Source organism: Bigelowiella natans, plastid, assembly GCF_000002455.1.
Source record: "Bigelowiella natans plastid, complete genome".
NCBI lineage: Eukaryota > Cercozoa > Chlorarachniophyceae > Bigelowiella > Bigelowiella natans.
The window spans coordinates 11,929-30,904 of NC_008408.1; the positions used below are offsets into that span (position 1 = coordinate 11,929).

The 18,976-nt window shown below is 33.5% G+C and overlaps 13 protein-coding genes and 16 non-coding genes across 29 annotated transcripts, besides 2 other annotated features; 19 read left to right on the forward strand and 10 right to left on the reverse strand. All coding sequences in view use genetic code 11, as the record gives it.

The window, feature by feature from the left end:
• Positions 1-10: 10 nt before the first annotated feature.
• rpl14 (50S ribosomal protein L14) lies at positions 11-379 on the forward strand. The gene has a single exon. The coding sequence runs from the start codon at positions 11-13 to the stop codon at positions 377-379; it is 369 nt and encodes a 122-aa protein (YP_778570.1).
• A 70-nt stretch (positions 380-449) lies between these two features.
• On the forward strand, positions 450-1,004 carry rpl5 (50S ribosomal protein L5). Its single transcript has one exon. It carries the CDS (start codon positions 450-452, stop codon positions 1,002-1,004), a length of 555 nt encoding a protein of 184 aa, YP_778571.1.
• A 58-nt stretch (positions 1,005-1,062) lies between these two features.
• On the forward strand, positions 1,063-1,257 carry rps18 (50S ribosomal protein S18). The gene has a single exon. The coding sequence runs from the start codon at positions 1,063-1,065 to the stop codon at positions 1,255-1,257; it is 195 nt and encodes a 64-aa protein (YP_778572.1).
• A 75-nt stretch (positions 1,258-1,332) lies between these two features.
• On the forward strand, positions 1,333-2,565 carry tufA (elongation factor Tu). The gene has a single exon. It carries the CDS (start codon positions 1,333-1,335, stop codon positions 2,563-2,565), a length of 1,233 nt encoding a protein of 410 aa, YP_778573.1.
• Positions 2,566-2,623: 58 nt separating this feature from the next.
• On the forward strand, positions 2,624-2,980 carry rpl19 (50S ribosomal protein L19). The gene has a single exon. The coding sequence runs from the start codon at positions 2,624-2,626 to the stop codon at positions 2,978-2,980; it is 357 nt and encodes a 118-aa protein (YP_778574.1).
• Positions 2,981-3,066: 86 nt separating this feature from the next.
• On the forward strand, positions 3,067-3,603 carry ycf4. Its single transcript has one exon. It carries the CDS (start codon positions 3,067-3,069, stop codon positions 3,601-3,603), a length of 537 nt encoding a protein of 178 aa, YP_778575.1.
• A 6-nt stretch (positions 3,604-3,609) lies between these two features.
• Positions 3,610-3,680, reverse strand: trnQ(UUG). The gene has a single exon. It is a non-coding gene; the product is annotated as a tRNA-Gln (tRNA).
• Positions 3,681-3,684: 4 nt separating this feature from the next.
• Positions 3,685-13,062: an inverted repeat.
• Positions 3,827-6,082, forward strand: psaA (P700 apoprotein subunit Ia). Its single transcript has one exon. The coding sequence runs from the start codon at positions 3,827-3,829 to the stop codon at positions 6,080-6,082; it is 2,256 nt and encodes a 751-aa protein (YP_778576.1).
• Positions 6,307-6,954, forward strand: petB (cytochrome b6). Its single transcript has one exon. It carries the CDS (start codon positions 6,307-6,309, stop codon positions 6,952-6,954), a length of 648 nt encoding a protein of 215 aa, YP_778577.1.
• petD (cytochrome b6-f complex subunit 4) lies at positions 7,040-7,522 on the forward strand. The gene has a single exon. The coding sequence runs from the start codon at positions 7,040-7,042 to the stop codon at positions 7,520-7,522; it is 483 nt and encodes a 160-aa protein (YP_778578.1).
• Positions 7,787-10,676, forward strand: rrnL. The gene has a single exon. It is a non-coding gene; the product is annotated as a 23S ribosomal RNA (ribosomal RNA).
• On the forward strand, positions 10,741-10,849 carry rrn5s. The gene has a single exon. It is a non-coding gene; the product is annotated as a 5S ribosomal RNA (ribosomal RNA).
• On the forward strand, positions 10,854-10,927 carry trnI(GAU)1. The gene has a single exon. It is a non-coding gene; the product is annotated as a tRNA-Ile (tRNA).
• On the forward strand, positions 10,938-11,010 carry trnA(UGC)1. Its single transcript has one exon. It is a non-coding gene; the product is annotated as a tRNA-Ala (tRNA).
• trnL(CAA)1 lies at positions 11,026-11,104 on the reverse strand. Its single transcript has one exon. It is a non-coding gene; the product is annotated as a tRNA-Leu (tRNA).
• trnE(UUC)1 lies at positions 11,127-11,199 on the reverse strand. The gene has a single exon. It is a non-coding gene; the product is annotated as a tRNA-Glu (tRNA).
• rrnS lies at positions 11,329-12,764 on the reverse strand. Its single transcript has one exon. It is a non-coding gene; the product is annotated as a 16S ribosomal RNA (ribosomal RNA).
• psbM (photosystem II protein M) lies at positions 12,921-13,031 on the reverse strand. The gene has a single exon. The coding sequence runs from the start codon at positions 13,029-13,031 to the stop codon at positions 12,921-12,923; it is 111 nt and encodes a 36-aa protein (YP_778579.1).
• Positions 13,063-13,168: 106 nt separating the features above from the next.
• Positions 13,169-13,242, reverse strand: trnM(CAU)1. The gene has a single exon. It is a non-coding gene; the product is annotated as a tRNA-Met (tRNA).
• A 42-nt stretch (positions 13,243-13,284) lies between these two features.
• On the reverse strand, positions 13,285-13,356 carry trnN(GUU). Its single transcript has one exon. It is a non-coding gene; the product is annotated as a tRNA-Asn (tRNA).
• Positions 13,357-13,413: 57 nt separating this feature from the next.
• On the reverse strand, positions 13,414-13,695 carry psaC (photosystem I iron-sulphur center). Its single transcript has one exon. It carries the CDS (start codon positions 13,693-13,695, stop codon positions 13,414-13,416), a length of 282 nt encoding a protein of 93 aa, YP_778580.1.
• A 203-nt stretch (positions 13,696-13,898) lies between these two features.
• On the forward strand, positions 13,899-13,973 carry trnR(ACG). The gene has a single exon. It is a non-coding gene; the product is annotated as a tRNA-Arg (tRNA).
• Positions 13,974-14,012: 39 nt separating this feature from the next.
• trnS(UGA) lies at positions 14,013-14,097 on the reverse strand. The gene has a single exon. It is a non-coding gene; the product is annotated as a tRNA-Ser (tRNA).
• Positions 14,098-14,144: 47 nt separating this feature from the next.
• On the forward strand, positions 14,145-14,218 carry trnD(GUC). The gene has a single exon. It is a non-coding gene; the product is annotated as a tRNA-Asp (tRNA).
• Positions 14,219-14,223: 5 nt separating this feature from the next.
• Positions 14,224-14,294, forward strand: trnG(GCC). The gene has a single exon. It is a non-coding gene; the product is annotated as a tRNA-Gly (tRNA).
• Positions 14,295-14,313: 19 nt separating this feature from the next.
• On the reverse strand, positions 14,314-14,394 carry trnL(UAG). The gene has a single exon. It is a non-coding gene; the product is annotated as a tRNA-Leu (tRNA).
• Positions 14,395-14,538: 144 nt separating this feature from the next.
• On the forward strand, positions 14,539-17,196 carry ycf1. The gene has a single exon. The coding sequence runs from the start codon at positions 14,539-14,541 to the stop codon at positions 17,194-17,196; it is 2,658 nt and encodes an 885-aa protein (YP_778581.1).
• Positions 17,187-18,976: part of an inverted repeat that runs on past the window's edge.
• Positions 17,218-17,328, forward strand: psbm2 (photosystem II protein M). Its single transcript has one exon. It carries the CDS (start codon positions 17,218-17,220, stop codon positions 17,326-17,328), a length of 111 nt encoding a protein of 36 aa, YP_778582.1.
• Positions 17,485-18,920, forward strand: rrnS2. Its single transcript has one exon. It is a non-coding gene; the product is annotated as a 16S ribosomal RNA (ribosomal RNA).

The window sequence follows — 18,976 nt, forward strand, 5'->3', positions numbered from 1 at the left end:
GACAAATGTAATGGTTCAACCGCAATCTCGTGTAAAAGTTGTTGATAATAGTGGTGCAAAAGAGATAGTTTGTATAAGAGTTTTAGGGAAAGGTCGTAATCAACTTTCAAATATAGGTGATATTATAATTGGAGTAGTTAAAGAAGCTATACCAAATACTCCTCTAAAAAAGTCTGATATTGTTCGTGCAGTTGTTGTTAGAACAAGAAAAGGTTTAAAAAGAAAAAATGGTATTTATATACGTTTTGATGATAATGCTGCAGTTATTGTTAATAAAGAAAATAATCCAAGGGGAACACGTATTTTTGGTCCTGTAGCAAGAGAATTACGTGATAAAAGTTTTATGAAAATAGTTTCATTAGCACCTGAGGTTATTTAAATTAAGTTTATTTGTAAATTTATTTGTTAAATTCTATATAATTTAGTATATCGAAGGCTTTTTAAAGAATATGAAACAACGTTTAAAAGTAAAATATTTAAATACTGTCATCCCTGAATTGAAGGAAAAATTTGTTTATAATAATTTAAATCAAATTCCTTCAATAAAGAAAATTACAATTAATCGTGGATTAGGTCAATCACATCAAAATAGTAAATCTTTTGATTATTTTTTAGATGAGTTATCTGTTATTACAGGACAAAGAGGGATTGTTACTTATTCTAAAAAAGCTATAGCTAGTTTTAAATTACGAAAAAAATCTCCTGTAGGAGTTTCTGTAACATTAAGAGGAGAAAAAATGTACGCCTTTTTAGATCGTTTAATAAATTTAGCTCTGCCAAGAGTACGTGATTTTCGTGGTTTAGATAAGAAAAGTTTTGATGGTTGTGGTAACTTTAGTTTGGGTCTAAATGAGCAATTAATGTTTCCAGAAATTGATTATGATAAAATTAATAGTGTTTGTGGAATGGATATTTCAATAGTAATTAATTCTGGTAATAATGAAGAAAGTCTTTTTTTATTACGTGAATTAGGTGTCCCTTTTTCTGAATTGAAAGTTTCTTAATTTGTTAATTTAATTTTTGTTATTTTATATTCTGTTTTTTTATTAAAAATTAATCTTTATGAAAAATTTAGAAATCAAACGACATTATAATCTTGATTATAAAAATACTAATTTATTAAAAAAATTTGTCAGTGTAGATGGTAAAATTTTACCAAAGTATATAACTGTTTTAAAACCTAAAAATCAAAGAAAATTATCAAAAGCGATTAAATTGTCTAGAATTGCTGGTTTATTAAAGTTTTTAAATAATTAAGTTTTTTAGTACTTATTGTTATAATATTATTCTATAATTTATTAATTTATTGAATTCTTACAAAAAGGAGATTTTATGGCACGCGAAAAATTTGAAAGAGTAAAACCTCATGTTAATATTGGTACAATTGGTCATGTTGACCACGGTAAGACTACTTTAACTGCAGCTATTACTATGGCTTTAGCTTCTGTTAGTGGTAAAAAAGGTAAAAAATATGATGATATTGACTCAGCGCCAGAAGAAAAGGCGAGAGGAATTACGATTAATACAGCACATGTTGAGTATGAAACAGAAACACGTCATTATGCTCACGTAGATTGTCCAGGTCACGCTGATTATGTTAAAAATATGATTACAGGAGCTGCGCAAATGGATGGGGCAATTTTAGTTGTTTCTGGTGCAGATGGGCCGATGCCGCAAACAAAAGAGCATTTATTATTAGCGAAGCAGGTAGGTGTTCCTAGTATTGTTGTATTCTTAAATAAGGAAGATCAGGTTGATGATGAAGAATTATTAGAATTAGTTGAATTAGAAATTCGTGAAATGTTAGATACTTATGATTTTCCAGGCGATTCAACTCCTATTATTAAAGGATCTGCTTTAATGGCATTACAAGCCTTAATGGAAACTGATGAGATGAGTCGTGGAAGTAATCCTTGGGTTGATAAAATTTTAACTCTTATGGATAATGTAGATGAATATATTCCTACTCCCGAGCGTGAAACAGACAAACCTTTTTTAATGGCAGTTGAAGATGTTTTCTCTATTACTGGACGTGGTACTGTTGCTACAGGTAGAGTTGAACGTGGAGGTGTAAAAATTGGTGATGTTGTTGAAATTGTAGGATTAAGAGAAACAAGAAGTACAACTGTAACTGGTTTAGAAATGTTTCAAAAAATGCTTCAGGAAAGTATTGCAGGAGATAATGTAGGTATGCTTTTAAGAGGTATTCAAAAAGCTGATATTCAAAGAGGAATGGTTGTTGCTCAGCCAGGTAGTATTACTCCTCATGTAAGCTTTGATGCTCAAGTTTATATTTTAACTAAAGAAGAAGGTGGTCGTCATACACCATTCTTTAAAGGTTACCGTCCACAATTTTATGTTAGAACAACTGATGTAACTGGTAAAATTGAGTCATTAAAGTCTGATGAAGATAATACAGAGATGAGAATGGTTGTTCCTGGTGATCGTGTAACGATGTCAGTTGAACTTGTACAGCCAATTGCTATTGAAAAAGGAATGAGATTTGCTATTCGAGAAGGCGGTCGAACTGTTGGAGCTGGAGTAGTTTCTAACGTTGTAAGTTAATTGGTAATTTAAAGCTTTTGTTAAATTTTTTATTGTTAAAATATATTTTCTTTTTATAATGTTAACTACAGAAGTATTATTGAAAGTTAAAGACTCTCAAAAAAAGTTAGATAGACCTAAAATTTCCGTTGGCGATATTGTCACTGTTAAGGTTTTAATAAAAGAGGGTAGTAAAGAACGTCTACAACAATATGAAGGAACTGTGATTTCTAAAAAATCACAGGATATCATAACTATTCGAAGAATTTTTCAAGGAATTGGTATTGAATATGTTTTTGCTTTATCTACACCACAAGTTTTATCTATTACTATTAAAAGGCATTCAAAAATTAAAAGATCTAAACTTTATTTCTTACGAAATAGAGTAGGAAAACGGGCAGAATTGAAAAACAAAATAGTTTCGATAACAGCTTAATTAAATAATTCTAAATCAAAAGGTTTTAATTTCTAGTTCTAATAATCTTATTATAAGTATAAATATTTTAATTTTATATAATTTTAATGGAAAACGTTTTTATTTATCGTTATACAGTTCTTGGTTCGAAAAAAATATCGAATCTCATATTTGCAATTTTTATTTTTTTAGGTTCTATCTTTTTTTTAAAAGCTAGTATTTTTTCGTTTTTAGATCTTAAAACTAATAGTTTAAATGGTAATATCGTATTTTTTCCTCAAGGATTAGTAATGGGTTTTTATTCTTTACTTGGTTTACTGTTTACTTTTTATTCTTTACTTACCTTTTTTTTAAAAATTGGCTTTGGATATAATGAATTTAATAAAAAAGAGAATGTTATTAGAATTTTTCGTTGGGGCTTTCCTGGTAAAAATAGAAGAATTGAAGCTTGCTATTCAATAAATGATATTAAATCCATCAAAATTTCTTCAAACACTGGCCCAAAAAACATTTCTATTTCATTAAAAGGTGATATTGATATTCCATTTATTCGTGAAGGTTTTTCTGATTCATTTAGTAATATTGAAGAACAAGCTATAGACATTGCGAGTTTTTTAGGTATCCCTTTAGTTTATAATCAATAATTTTTTTTGGGGTAGAAGGAATCGAACCTTCGATGGTGGAATCAAAACCCACAGCCTTACCACTTGGCGATACCCCAAAAGTAATCCTTTTATATAATATATATTTTTCTGAAAATAATATTTGTGAATTTTAATCGAAAAAAGGTTTTTTATTTAAAACTCTAAAATTTGAGTGTTTCTATGATAAGAGTTTAAATTCATTTTGAAATGAAGAATAAAGAATATGGCTATTGACGTATCAAATCAAAACGATGATTTAGTCAAAGTTGTTGTAGATGTAGATCCAGTTCCAACTGATTTCGAACGATGGGCCAAACCAGGTCATTTTTCAAGATCACTATCAAAAGGTCCTTTAACTACAACGTGGATATGGAACCTTCATGCTGACGTTCACGATTTTGATGGTTATAGTACTAATTTACAAGATATATCGCGAAAAATATTTAGTGCACATTTTGGGCAATTAGGAATTATATTTATTTGGTTAAGTGGAATGTATTTTCATGGGGCACGATTCTCAAATTATGAAGCTTGGTTAAGTAATCCTGCTAAGATCAAACCTAGTGCTCAAGTTGTTTGGCCTATTGTTGGTCAAGACATTTTAAATGGTGATGTTGGTGATGGTTTTAGGGGAGTTCAAATTACATCTGGACTTTTCCATGTTTGGCGAGCTAGTGGAATAACTAATGAATTAGAATTATTCAGTACAGCAATTGGTGGTCTAGTTATGGCCTTCTTAATGTTTTTTGCTGGATGGTTCCATTACCACAAAGCTGCTCCAAAATTACAATGGTTTCAGAATGCAGAATCTATGTTAAATCACCACCTTTCAGGTTTACTTGGATTAGGAAGTTTATCTTGGGCTGGTCATCAAATTCATATTGCAATACCTATTAACAAATTATTAGATAAAGGTGTTAGTGCTTCTGAAATACCTCTTCCTCACGAATTCTTGGTTGATAAAACACAAATGATTAATATTTTTCCGAGTTTTGAAAAAGGTTTAACTCCTTTCTTTACTCTAAATTGGAAAGAATATAGTGATTTCTTAACTTTTCAAGGAGGATTAGATCCTCAAACAGGAAGTTTATGGTTGACTGATATTGCACACCATCATTTAGCAATTGCTGTTCTTTTTATTGTAGCAGGTCATATGTACAAAACTAATTGGAGTATTGGACATAGATTGAAAGAAATTTTAGAAGGTCATAAAGTTTTATCTGTTTCAAAAGGTCATAGTGGTCTTTACGAAATTTTTACAACTTCTTGGCATGCTCAATTATCTTTAAACTTAGCTATGTTAGGATCGTTATCTATTATTGTGGCTCACCATATGTATGCTATGCCTCCTTATCCTTATATTAGTGTTGATTATGCAACTCAATTATCGTTATTTACACATCATATGTGGATTGGTGGATTCTGTATTGTAGGAGCAGGTGCTCATGCATCTATTTTTATGGTTCGTGATTATAATCCAGCAGATAATTACAACAATTTATTAGATCGTATCATTTGTCAACGTGATGCAATTATTTCTCATTTAAACTGGGCGTGTATCTTTTTAGGACTTCACAGTTTCGGTCTTTATATTCATAATGATACTATGTCGGCATTAGGTCGATCTGATGATATGTTTTCGGACACTGCTATTCAATTACAACCAATATTCTCACAATTTATTCAGAGAATTCATTATATGACAATTGAATCAACGGCTCCTTATGTAAGTCATGGTACAAGTCCTGCTTGGGGTGGTGATATTGTAGCAATAAATGGAAAAATTGCTATGATGCCTATTTCTTTAGGAACTTCAGATTTTATGGTTCATCATATTCATGCATTTACAATCCATGTAACAGTTCTTATTTTATTAAAAGGGGTATTATTTTCAAGAAATTCTAGATTAATTCCTGATAAGTCAAATTTAGGTTTCCGTTTCCCTTGTGATGGTCCTGGTCGTGGTGGTACATGTCAAGTTTCTGCTTGGGATCACGTTTTCTTAGGTTTATTTTGGATGTATAATTCACTATCAATTGTTATTTTCCATTTTAGTTGGAAATTACAGTCTGATGTTTGGGGAAATGTTAATTCTTCTGTAGTTTCACATATTACTCGTGGTAATTTTGCACAGTCGGCTAATACAATTAATGGTTGGTTACGTGATTTCTTATGGTCACAATCATCTCAAGTTATTCAGTCTTATGGTTCTTCACTTTCTGCATATGGATTAATATTTTTAGGTGCACATTTTGTTTGGGCATTTAGTTTAATGTTTTTATTTAGTGGAAGAGGATATTGGCAAGAACTTATTGAATCTATTGTTTGGGCACATAATAAATTAAAGGTAGCACCTGCTATTGCTCCTCGTGCTTTAAGTATTACTCAAGGTCGTGCAGTAGGAGTAGCGCACTATTTATTAGGTGGTATTGGTACAACGTGGAGTTTCTTTTTAGCAAGAATTATTTCAGTAAATTAGAAGGTATATTCTTTTTTTAGATTCTTTTAATTTCAGTTAATCTTATATGATATAATTTGTGAAAATTATAATTATAAAATATATGGTTATAAATCCATTAATGTAGTTCTGTTAATTGTAATATTATTATTTGGGGTTTTATCTTTATTTTCATTTTTAATGAAAATAAAGATTTATATATATAGATTAAAATTATATTTCAAAATTGAAGGGAAAAAAATTCTATGGCAGTTATCTACAATTGGTTTAACGACCGTTTAGAGATTCAAGCAGTAGCAGATGATATTACAGCAAAATATGTACCTCCACATGTAAATCTTTTCTATTGTCTTGGTGGAATCACATTAACTTGCTTTTTAATTCAAGTAGCAACAGGATTTGCGCTTACATTTTACTATAGACCTACAGTAGGAGAAGCATTATCATCTGTTCGATCTATTATGTTAGATACAAATTTTGGTTGGTTAATACGATCAGTTCACAGATGGTGTGCTAGTATGATGGTATTGATGATGGTTCTTCATGTTTTCCGTGTTTATTTAACTGGTGGTTTTAAAAATCCTAGAGAATCAACTTGGGTAACTGGAGTTATTATGGCATCTTGTACAGTATCTTTTGGTGTTACAGGATATTCATTACCTTGGGATCAGGTTGGTTATTGGGCTGTTAAAATTGTAACAGGTGTTCCTGAAGCTATTCCAGTTATTGGACCTGCAATTGTTCAATTATTAAGAGGGAATTCTAGTGTAGGACAAGCAACTTTAACTCGTTTCTATAGTCTTCATACTTTTGTTTTACCTTTACTAACAGCTGTTTTTATGTTAGGTCATTTCCTAATGATTCGTAAACAAGGTATTAGTGGTCCACTTTAATCTTTATTTTTAATTATTGAGGTAATGAAGATATATTTGATTTAGTTTGACGTAAATATAATTATTCTCTATTTTTTATTGTCTTATGTCAGTTGTTAAAGAGCCTACTTTGGCAGATTTTTATGTGCGTAAGAAATTATATACAGGTATGGGTCACAACTATTATGGTGAACCTGCTTGGCCTAATGATTTATTATACATGTTTCCTGTTGTTATCTTAGGAACTTTATTTTGTCTTGTTAGTTTAGCAGTTTTAGAGACTGGTTCAATAGGTGATGCGTCTGATCCTTTTAAAACACCAGAAGAAATTTTACCAGAATGGTATTTTTACCCGGTTTTCCAAATATTACGTACAGTTCCTAGTAAGCTTATCGGTATTTTATTAATGGCTGGAGTACCTGTGGGATTAGCAACAGTTCCATTTATTGAAAATATTAATCAATTTCAAAATCCATTTCGTCGTCCAATAGCTTCAGCTGTATTTTTATTTGGTACTTTAGTTGCTATTTGGTTAGGAATAGGTGCAACTTTACCGATTGATATTTCTTTAACTTTAGGATTATTTTAATCTTTAATTAAACTAATTAATCTATTAACCTTTACTTTGAATATCGGGAATTATATGATATTCATCTGTTATATTATAAGTATATAAAATATTACTTTATTTGATGTTGTTTGATCTTCTTATTTAAGAAGATCAAACAACATTTTAACATGTTTTCAATGAAGAAGAAAGGTAATTGTCTTTCTATTTATTTTTTCTTAAAAAATAGTAAAATATTAAAAGTAAGATCAGTTATGGAATAAATCATATAATCAATAAAACTGCTTTGGGTGGACACCTAGGTACTCAGAGACGATGAAGGGCGTAGAAACCAACGAAAAGCTTTGTGGAGCTGGAAACAAGCTATGAATCAAAGATTCCCGAAATAGGGCAACCTTTAAAACTTCTCGATGAATTCATAATCGAGAAAGAGACAACCTGATGAATTGAAACATCTTAGTAGTCAGTGGAAAAGAAAACAAATATGTGTATTCTCTTAGTAGCGGCGAGCGAAGAGAGAGTAGTCTAAACCAATTTAGTTGGTGTTGTGGGATAATAACATCAGAAAAACTATTAATCAAAATGAAACAGCTGAATCCTGTACCAAAGATGGTGATAGTCCAGTAATAAAAGATTTTCTTAGTTTTTTCTAATTGTCCCGAGTAGCATGGGGTATGTGGAATACCGTGTAAATCAACGAGGACCACCTCGTAAGACTAAATACTCCTGAGTGACCGATAGTGAAGTAGTACCGTCAGGGAAAGGTGAAAAGAACCCCTTTAGGGGAGTGAAATAGAATATGAAACCTTAAGTTAACAAGATGTAGGAGGGAAAATTAAACCTGACTGCTTGCCTGTTGAAGAATGAGCCGGCGACTTATAAATTGTGGCTTGATTAAAGACTAATAAATTTTTCTGTAGTCAAAGCGAAAGCGAGTTTGAATCAAAGCGTATTAGTCACTGTTTATAGACTCGAACCCGAGTGATCTAACCATGACCAGAGTGAAGCTTAGGTAAAACTGAGTGGAGGCTCGAACTGACCGATGTTGAAAAATCGGCAGATGAGTTGTGGTTAGCGGAGAAATTCCAATCGAACTCGGAGCTAGCTAGTTCTCCCCGAAATGTGTTGAGGCGCAGCGATGATTGAAGGATTGTTGATAGGGGTAAAGCACTGTTTCGGTGCGGGCTGTGAAAACGGTACCAAATCGATGCAAACTCAGAATACTATCCATATTTTCCAATCATTAGTGAGACTGTGGGGGATAAGCTTCATTGTCAAGAGGGAAACAACCCAGACCATCGATTAAGGCCCCTAAATGATTACTCAGTGAAAAAGGAGGTAATAATACCGAGACAACCAGAAGGTTTGCTTAGAAGCAGCAATCCTTAAAAGAGTGCGTAATAGCTCACTGGTTAAGTGTTGTTGCACCGAAAATGAATGGGACTAAGTAATTCTGCCGAATTCGTGGGAAATTCTTAATTAGTAAGAATTATCGGTAGGGGAGCGTTCTATAGTAGGGTAAAGTAGAAATGTAAATTTCTGTGGACGAAATAGAAGTGAGAATGTTGGCTTGAGTAACGAAAACACTGGTGAGAATCCAGTGCCCCGAAAACCTAAGGGTTCCTTTACAAGGCTCGTCCGTGAAGGTTAAGTCAGGTCCTAAGGTCAGGTCGAAAGACGTAGCCGATGGAAAACAGGTTAATATTCCTGTACTTTTTTTATGTTATGACAAGGGACGAAGGATGAAGACGTAGGTCTAGATAATGGAATTCTGGTAAAAATCTTCAAAGCAATGAGAATATGAAGAAAAACATATTTAAGCTAAGAGATGATTTAATTTTATTTCTTTTTATCTAATAAAAAGAAATAAAATTCAACGACCTTTATTCTTCCAAGAAAAGCTTGAATCATTTATACATAAGAAAATCTGTACCCGAAACTGGCACAAGTAGGTAGGTATATTATACTAAGGGGCTCGAGAGACTTCTCTCTAAGGAACTCGGCAAAATGACTCCGTAACTTCGGGATAAGGAGTGCCTCTTTTTAAGAAGAGGTTGCAGTGAATAGGCCCAGGCGACTGTTTACCAAAAACACAGGTCTCGCAAATCGTAAGGTGATGTATGGGGGCTGACGCCTGCCCAGTGCCGGAAGGTGAAAGAAGTTGGTGAAAGCTGACGACTGAAGTCCCGGTGAACGGCGGCCGTAACTATGACGGTCCTAAGGTAGCGAAATTCCTTGCGGGGTAAGTTCCCGCCTGCACGAAAGGCGTAACGATCTGGGCACTGTCTTGGAGAGAATCTCGGTGAAATAAACATATCTGTGAAGATGCGGATTATTTATACCTGGACAGAAAGACCCTATGAAGCTTGACTGTAATTTGTGATTGGATCTGGGCTTCTCTTGCGCAGTCTAAGTGGGAGGCATTGATGAATTCTTTTCGGGGAATTCTGAGCCGATATTGAGAGACCACTCTGGAAAAGTTAAGATTCTAAAGATATTCCTTGAATCAGGATATCTGACAGTCTCAGGTGGACAGTTTCACTGGGGCGGTGACCTCCTAAAGAGTAACGGAGGTGTACAAAGGTTCCTTCAAGCTGGACGGAAATCAGCTGAAGAGTGCAAAGGCAAAAGGGAGCTTGACTGCAAGACTTACAAGTCAAGCAGAGACGAAAGTCGGTCTTAGTGATCCGACGGTTCCGAGTGGAAGGGCCGTCGCTCAACGGATAAAAGTTACTCTAGGGATAACAGGCTGATCTTCCCCAAGAGTTCATATCGACGGGAAGGTTTGGCACCTCGATGTCGGCTCATCGCAGCTCGGAGCGGTAGTACGTTCCAAGAGTTGGGCTGTTCGCCCATTAAAGCGGTACGTGAGCTGGGTTCAGAACGTCGTGAGACAGTTCGGTCCATATCCGGTATAAACGTTAAAATATTGAGAGGAGCTTTTCATAGTACGAGAGGACCTGAAAAGACAAACCAATGGTGTACCAGTTCTCATTCCAATGAGACACGCTGGGTAGCTAAGTTTGGAGTGGATAACTACTGAAAGCATCTAAGTAGGAAGCCCACCTCAAGATGAGTATTTTTTATTTTCTTAAAAGTTTCAGCAAGATAAGCTGATAGATAGGTAGTGTGTGTAAGGCTAGTAATAGTTTTAGCTTAACTATACTAATAATACTAAAATGAATATGATTCTTTTCGTTATTGTAATCAAGAATTAATCCTTTTTAACCAATTTTTATTATTGCTGGTGTGTTCATTGAAGAGGAACAACACTAATCCATTCCGAACTTAGTTGTTAAACTCTTTAAAGATATTTTTATCTCATGCCAGTAATAAGTAATAAAAAAGAAAAGGGCTATTAGCTCAGTTGGTTAGAGCGCACCCCTGATAAGGGTGAGGTAACTGGTTCAAATCCAGTATAGCCCATTATGATGTAGGGGATATAGCTCAATTGGTAGAGCGCTGCCTTTGCAAGGCAGATGTTAGGGGTTCGAGTCCCCTTATTTCCACACTAAAAACTTCTATGTCTTGCAGAGGATTCGAACCTCCACGCCAAAGCTATCGATTTTGAATCGATCGTGTCTACCATTCCACCAGCAAGACTACATTAGCCCTTGAGAAAACAAACCCCCAAGGGGAGTCGAACCCCTGTTTACTCCGTGAAAAGGAGGTGTCCTAGGCCTCTAGACGATGGGGGCTTGATTACAATTAAATCAATTTCCATAACTTCCTAAAATCTTTGTGTTTCGTTGCTAAAAGTTCTATCTTTTATTCCTTTCTTGAAGGAGGGTGATCCAAGGCCACCTTCCAGTAGCCTTACCTTGTTACGACTTCACCCCAGTTATTAACTCCACCTTAGATACCCCTCTCCTTGATTTGGTTAAGGTAATAGCTTTGGGTGTAGCCAATTTCCGTGGTGTGACGGGCGGTGTGTACAAGGCCCGGGAACGTATTCACCGCTGTGTAGCTGACCAGCGATTACTAGCGATTCCAACTTCATGTAGGCGAGTTTCAGCCTACAATTCGAACTGAGATTAAGTTTCTGAGGTTAGCTCCTCTTTGCAGTATTGCATCTCATTGTCTTAATCGTTGTAGCACGTGTGTAGCCCAGAACTTAAGGGGCATGATGACTTGACGTCATCCTCACCTTCCTCCGGTTTGTCACCGGCAGTACTTTTAGAGAAATAACTAAAAACAAGGGTTGCGCTCGTTGCGGGACTTAACCCAACACCTCACGGCACGAGCTGACGACAGCCATGCACCACCTGTCATCCTTAACAATCTCTTCTTTCAAAGAGCGATAGATGTAGTCGAGTCCTGGTAAGGTTCTTCGCGTTGCATCGAATTAAACCACATGCTCCACCGCTTGTGCGGGCCCCCGTCAATTCCTTTAAGTTTCACTCTTGCGAGCATACTCCCCAGGTGGGATATTTAACGCGTTAGCTTCAGTACTAAATAGTTTTACCTAATACCTAATATCCATCGTTTACGGCGAGGAATACTGGGGTATCTAATCCCATTCTCTCCCCTCGCTTTCGTCTCTCAGTGTCAGTACAAGTCCAGCAGAATGCTTTCGCCATCGGTGTTCTTCCGAATATCTACGCATTTCACCGCTACACTCGGAGTTCCTTCTACCTCTACTTGACTCTAGCTTATTAGTTTCAGTTGCTGGTATCAAAATTGAGTTCTGAAATTTAACAACTGACTTAAGTAAGCAACCTACAGACGCTTTACACCCAATAATTCCGGATAACGCTTGCATCCCCCGTATTACCGCGGCTGCTGGCACGGAGTTAGCCGATGCTTATTCTTTAGATACCGTCAGAACTTCTTCTCTAAGAAAAGGAGTTTACAACCCATAGGCTTTCATCCTCCACGCGGTATTGCTCCGTCAGGCTTTCGCCCATTGCGGAAAATTCCTCACTGCTGCCTCCCGTAGGAGTCCGGACCGTATCTAAGTTCCGGTGTGGCTGTCTATCCTCTCAGACCAGCTACTGATTATAGCTTTGGTAAGCTTTTACCCTACCAACAGGCTAATCAGACGCAAGCTCATCTCTAGGCAATATATATAAATATATCATTTTACTTCTCAGCTTATAGAGTATTAGCAATCGTTTCCAATTGTTATCCTCTACCTAAAGGTAGATTCTTACGCGTTACTCACCCGTGCGCCACTAGAAAACAAAGTTTTCTCGTTCGACTTGCATGTGTCAGGCATACCGCCAGCGTTCATCCTGAGCCAGGATCAAACTCTCTAATAAAAAATATTTTTAGAACGTTGAGAATAGTTTTAGTGTCATAAGACATGTACACCAACTGTTTATCTTTTTCTCAACAGCTATCTGCATGTTTATATTATAACTTAGACTAAGTTTATATGTCAAATTTTAACGTTTTTCTTTAGAATTTAATTTTATTTTTAATTATCTTTATTTTCTGCACTAGTTTTTACATATAAAATTAAAAGAAACGATGTTGGGATAAGTATAAAAAGCGCTACAGCAATGACTCCTAAAATATTTACTTCCATTTTTAATCCTCCAAAAATCAATTAATTCATATAATCTAATATTAAAATAATATTATAGAAAAGTATAACTACGTTGAGCAAAACTAATTTGCTCACTATAACTTATATAATAGCATATCATAATAGAAAAAAAAAAATACCTACTACTAGACTTGAACTAGCAACATTCCGCGTATGAGACGGACACTCTAACCAATTGAGTTAAGTAGGCAAAAATCTCTATGAAAGTTGACATAATCCAGAGATATTTGTACTCCCCAAGTAGGATTTGAACCTACGACTAATCGGTTAACAGCCGATTGCTCTACCACTGAGCTATTGAGGATATTTAATTGATTGATGAGATTATAATATCATAATCTCATCAATATAAATAAAAATTTTAATAAGCTAATCCCATACTTCGTAATGTTTCACCACCAAGATAAACTCTAATACTTAAAAAATCTGTAGGACATGCAGATTCACATCGTTTACAACCAACACAGTCTTCAATACGAGGAACTGTTACAACTTGTTTTGCTTTACATGTTGTTGATGGAACCATTTCTAGAACATCTGTAGGACAAGCACGTACACATTGTGTACAACCTATACACGTTGAATAAATACGAATCTCATGATCTTTTTTAAGATTAACTTGATTTAATAATTCAAATTTCATAGATTGAAAAAAATTTTTATTTTATTTAAGTTCTAATTTTTGTTTTGATTAATTGTTTAAAATTTTAGTTAATTTTTAGTTAATAAATAATAAAAATTTTTTTAGTAAAAATTCCTATCAAAATCATTATACAAACCTTTTATTATTTATTAATTGAAAAAAGAATATATTATATATAAATGTTATAACATTATTGTAAGATAGGGTCCGTAGCTCAGTTGGATTAGAGCGTATGGCTACGAACTATAAAGTCGGGGGTTCGAATCCCTCCGGACTCAAAACTTACAAGAAAAAACACTTAGTTGAAAACTTTTAATTGGGAAAGGAGGGATTCGAACCCTCGGTAGTGTTCACTACGACGGTTTTCAAAACCGATGCAATCGACCTCTCTGCCACCTTCCCTTACAAGAATGATATAACATATATTAAGTGGAACTTTTTAATATAAAGGGATTGTAGTTCAATTGGTTAGAGCACCGCCCTGTCACGGCGGAAGTTGCGGGTTCGAGTCCCGTCAATCTCGTAATTGCGAATATAGTTTAGGGGTAAAACATTACCTTGCCAAGGTAATATCATGGGTTCAATTCCCATTATTCGCTACTTATAAATTTTTAATTTTACTCTTCGAGGGACTTGAACCCTCACGCTAAAAGCACTGGTTCCTAAAACCAGCGTGTCTACCAATTCCACCAGAAGAGCTTTAATACTTATAATTAATATTAACATTATATACATCTATGTTTAAGTATATTGTACTGTTATGTTATAATAATTATTGTATAATCAATATTGTATATTTTTTTAATTAATAACTTTAAAATTAAACAAAAAATTTGTATTATTATGTCCTACACACAACTTTTGAAAGATTTTACAGAAATTAGTTATTGGAATATTGATAATTTATTTAATTATTTTGATCTCGATATAATAACTAAAAATACGGTCAATGAGATTTTACCTCTTTTGACAGGAAGTTTTTTTTTAGATTTTATCGTAAATAAATTTATTCTACCTCCAATTACTTTTTTAAACCAATTAATATATTTTTATTATCCAATCTTTGAAAGTTTTAAAATTTTTATATTAAAGCTCTTTCAAAACGATTTATTAAAAATATTTTCTAATTTTCCTTTATTTTACACTAATATAAAAGAAAATATTTTAAATGAAGATATTTTTTTCAAAAGTCAATATAGTAATTCAATAACATTATTACAATTACCTGTTTATTTAGATAATAAGTTTTTTATTGGCTTCTTAAACAGTATTTTTTTATCATTACCTTTTTCATGCAATCAATTAATATGTTTTTATAGATTCTTTACATCAGGACCTTCTTATGGAATAATAGCAACTTTAGGTTGGCTTATAGGTCAATGCTCATTATTTTTCTGTCTTTTATTTGGATTCCGACCTGTTATAATTCAATGGTTTTCATTAGAACCTTTAAATTATTTCTTAGCTATTTTTATAATTGTAAATTTTTTAAGAAAAACTATTAATTCAACAACTTTTACACAAAAAAATAAAAATCGTAAGAATAAAGTAGATTTAGAAAAGCTTAATAAACAAAAAGAAATTGAAAGTATTTTTGGTATGCATTTTCTTTTATCATGGACGGAAAGTGTAAGTTTATTTTCAAATTTTTCATCATTTAACTTTGGACGAGAATCAAATATTTTATCAATTTCATCTTCTCCGTCGATTTCTCAATACTACTTAACACAAGGTAGTTATATCTTCGGAATTTTTATAGGCTGTATTTTTTTCTCTTATATATATAATGTAATAATAATAAGATTATTATTTAGATTTCACAAGGTTTTTATCACAAGCAATAATAATAAAACCAATAGTGAATTTAAAAATTTTATGAATCTTGTTGGATTTAATACATTAGTTCTAATTATTGGTGTAACAATTGCTTCAATCTCAAATTTTGATGTAGGTTATTTACTTACGAGTTCATTAGGCTTTACCCCTCAAGATAAGGCCTTATCGAGGATTTTATTAAATACTAATTCCTCTGATCCCCAAATTCGAATCTCTTTAGCTCCTGGAAGAAGAGATGGATTTATTGGGAATGATAATGATTTTATGTATATTGATATTTTTTCATTTAATGATAAAGAATATAAAAATACTTTAGAGTTTGAAGAAGTTAATTATCAAGTAGAATATGAATGGATGAGTCGATATGATAAGTTTAATGAACGTGAAAGAAGACCAAAACCTCAGAAGTCAATTGATACTAAAAAAGAATTTAATAATCATTCAATGAAAGAATATAGAAGTCTGGATGTATTTCCTACTGATCGTTATAAAAATCGTGAAACGAAGAAAATTTTTAATGATAATAACAGTTTTATTAATGAAAATTATTTAAATAAAAACACTAAATTTAATTTTTATAAAGAAATTATGGATTCTAATTTTAAATTAGACTTTATTCCATATAAAAAAGCTTTTTTTGCAGCAAATACAACTGAAGCAGACTTATTTGAAGTACAACAGGAAATTAAGCAAAAATATTATATAAATACAATTTATAAAGTTTTATTAAATTTTGAAGTTGATAGTATGATATCTCGTCAATTAACAAACTCTATTTTATTAGAACCACAAGAAGCGGATTTATTTAATAGAAGAGTAGCTTTATCTAATTATTATGAATCAAATTATTATTATTCAAAGATGAATCATTTTGATTTGTTTCGTAATAACTTTTTTAATTCAAAGAGTTATATTAATAATGTTTACAATCAACAGTTTAATGGGACATTACGTATTGTTTCAAAACTATTTCCAATTTCATTAAATGAAAATCCTAATCAAAGATCAATTTTAAAATTTGATTATCCTTTAATTGAAGAATATAGAAAAAATAAATATACGCATGAAGAAATTATTCCTGATAAATTTAATCAGTTTTCTTATGATAATTATAAAGGTCTTTTATCAACTACTTCATCACCCTTATATATTACTTGGAATCACAATTTAAATCAATTAGTTATAACAAATAATTTAATTTTAAAAAATTTTAATACAAAATCGCAATTAGATTCTTATCCTTTTTATTCAATTGATGAAAATAAATTAATTCAAGGTCCAATGACTTTAACAAATTTACAAACATTAAATAATTTAGTTCGTAATTCTTATTCACTTTTTTCGAATCCAGCCTTACGAAAATTATTTTATGTTAATGAGAATATCTTTTATCAAAATGATAATATTTTTTTACTAGATGCTTTAGATCTTGAAAATTATGAACAATATTTATTCTTTAAATTAAATGTTTCACCTAAACCAATTGAAGCGAGTTTAAAAAATTCAAATAGTGTTAATTGGTATGCTTTTCGATATAATGATGAGATTCGTGATCAAAAGAGAGATGAAGAAGCTAATAAATATATTAAATATATTGTTCAAGAAATAAATAAAGATGATGAACGTAATTATAAATTTAAATATGATTTAAAATCTATGAATTAATTGATTTTTGGAGGATTAAAAATGGAAGTAAATATTTTAGGAGTCATTGCTGTAGCGCTTTTTATACTTATCCCAACATCGTTTCTTTTAATTTTATATGTAAAAACTAGTGCAGAAAATAAAGATAATTAAAAATAAAATTAAATTCTAAAGAAAAACGTTAAAATTTGACATATAAACTTAGTCTAAGTTATAATATAAACATGCAGATAGCTGTTGAGAAAAAGATAAACAGTTGGTGTACATGTCTTATGACACTAAAACTATTCTCAACGTTCTAAAAATATTTTTTATTAGAGAGTTTGATCCTGGCTCAGGATGAACGCTGGCGGTATGCCTGACACATGCAAGTCGAACGAGAAAACTTTGTTTTCTAGTGGCGCACGGGTGAGTAACGCGTAAGAATCTACCTTTAGGTAGAGGATAACAATTGGAAACGATTGCTAATACTCTATAAGCTGAGAAGTAAAATGATATATTTATATATATTGCCTAGAGATGAGCTTGCGTCTGATTAGCCTGTTGGTAGGGTAAAAGCTTACCAAAGCTATAATCAGTAGCTGGTCTGAGAGGATAGACAGCCACACCGGAACTTAGATACGGTCCGGACTCCTACGGGAGGCAGCAGTGAGGAATTTTCCGCAATGGGCGAAAGCCTGACGGAGCAATACCGCGTGGAGGATGAAAGCCTATGGGTTGTAAACTCCTTTTCTTAGAGAAGAAGTTCTGACGGTATCTAAAGAATAAGCATCGGCTAACTCCGTGCCAGCAGCCGCGGTAATACGGGGGATGCAAGCGTTATCCGGAATTATTGGGTGTAAAGCGTCTGTAGGTTGCTTACTTAAGTCAGTTGTTAAATTTCAGAACTCAATTTTGATACCAGCAACTGAAACTAATAAGCTAGAGTCAAGTAGAGGTAGAAGGAACTCCGAGTGTAGCGGTGAAATGCGTAGATATTCGGAAGAACACCGATGGCGAAAGCATTCTGCTGGACTTGTACTGACACTGAGAGACGAAAGCGAGGGGAGAGAATGGGATTAGATACCCCAGTATTCCTCGCCGTAAACGATGGATATTAGGTATTAGGTAAAACTATTTAGTACTGAAGCTAACGCGTTAAATATCCCACCTGGGGAGTATGCTCGCAAGAGTGAAACTTAAAGGAATTGACGGGGGCCCGCACAAGCGGTGGAGCATGTGGTTTAATTCGATGCAACGCGAAGAACCTTACCAGGACTCGACTACATCTATCGCTCTTTGAAAGAAGAGATTGTTAAGGATGACAGGTGGTGCATGGCTGTCGTCAGCTCGTGCCGTGAGGTGTTGGGTTAAGTCCCGCAACGAGCGCAACCCTTGTTTTTAGTTATTTCTCTAAAAGTACTGCCGGTGACAAACCGGAGGAAGGTGAGGATGACGTCAAGTCATCATGCCCCTTAAGTTCTGGGCTACACACGTGCTACAACGATTAAGACAATGAGATGCAATACTGCAAAGAGGAGCTAACCTCAGAAACTTAATCTCAGTTCGAATTGTAGGCTGAAACTCGCCTACATGAAGTTGGAATCGCTAGTAATCGCTGGTCAGCTACACAGCGGTGAATACGTTCCCGGGCCTTGTACACACCGCCCGTCACACCACGGAAATTGGCTACACCCAAAGCTATTACCTTAACCAAATCAAGGAGAGGGGTATCTAAGGTGGAGTTAATAACTGGGGTGAAGTCGTAACAAGGTAAGGCTACTGGAAGGTGGCCTTGGATCACCCTCCTTCAAGAAAGGAA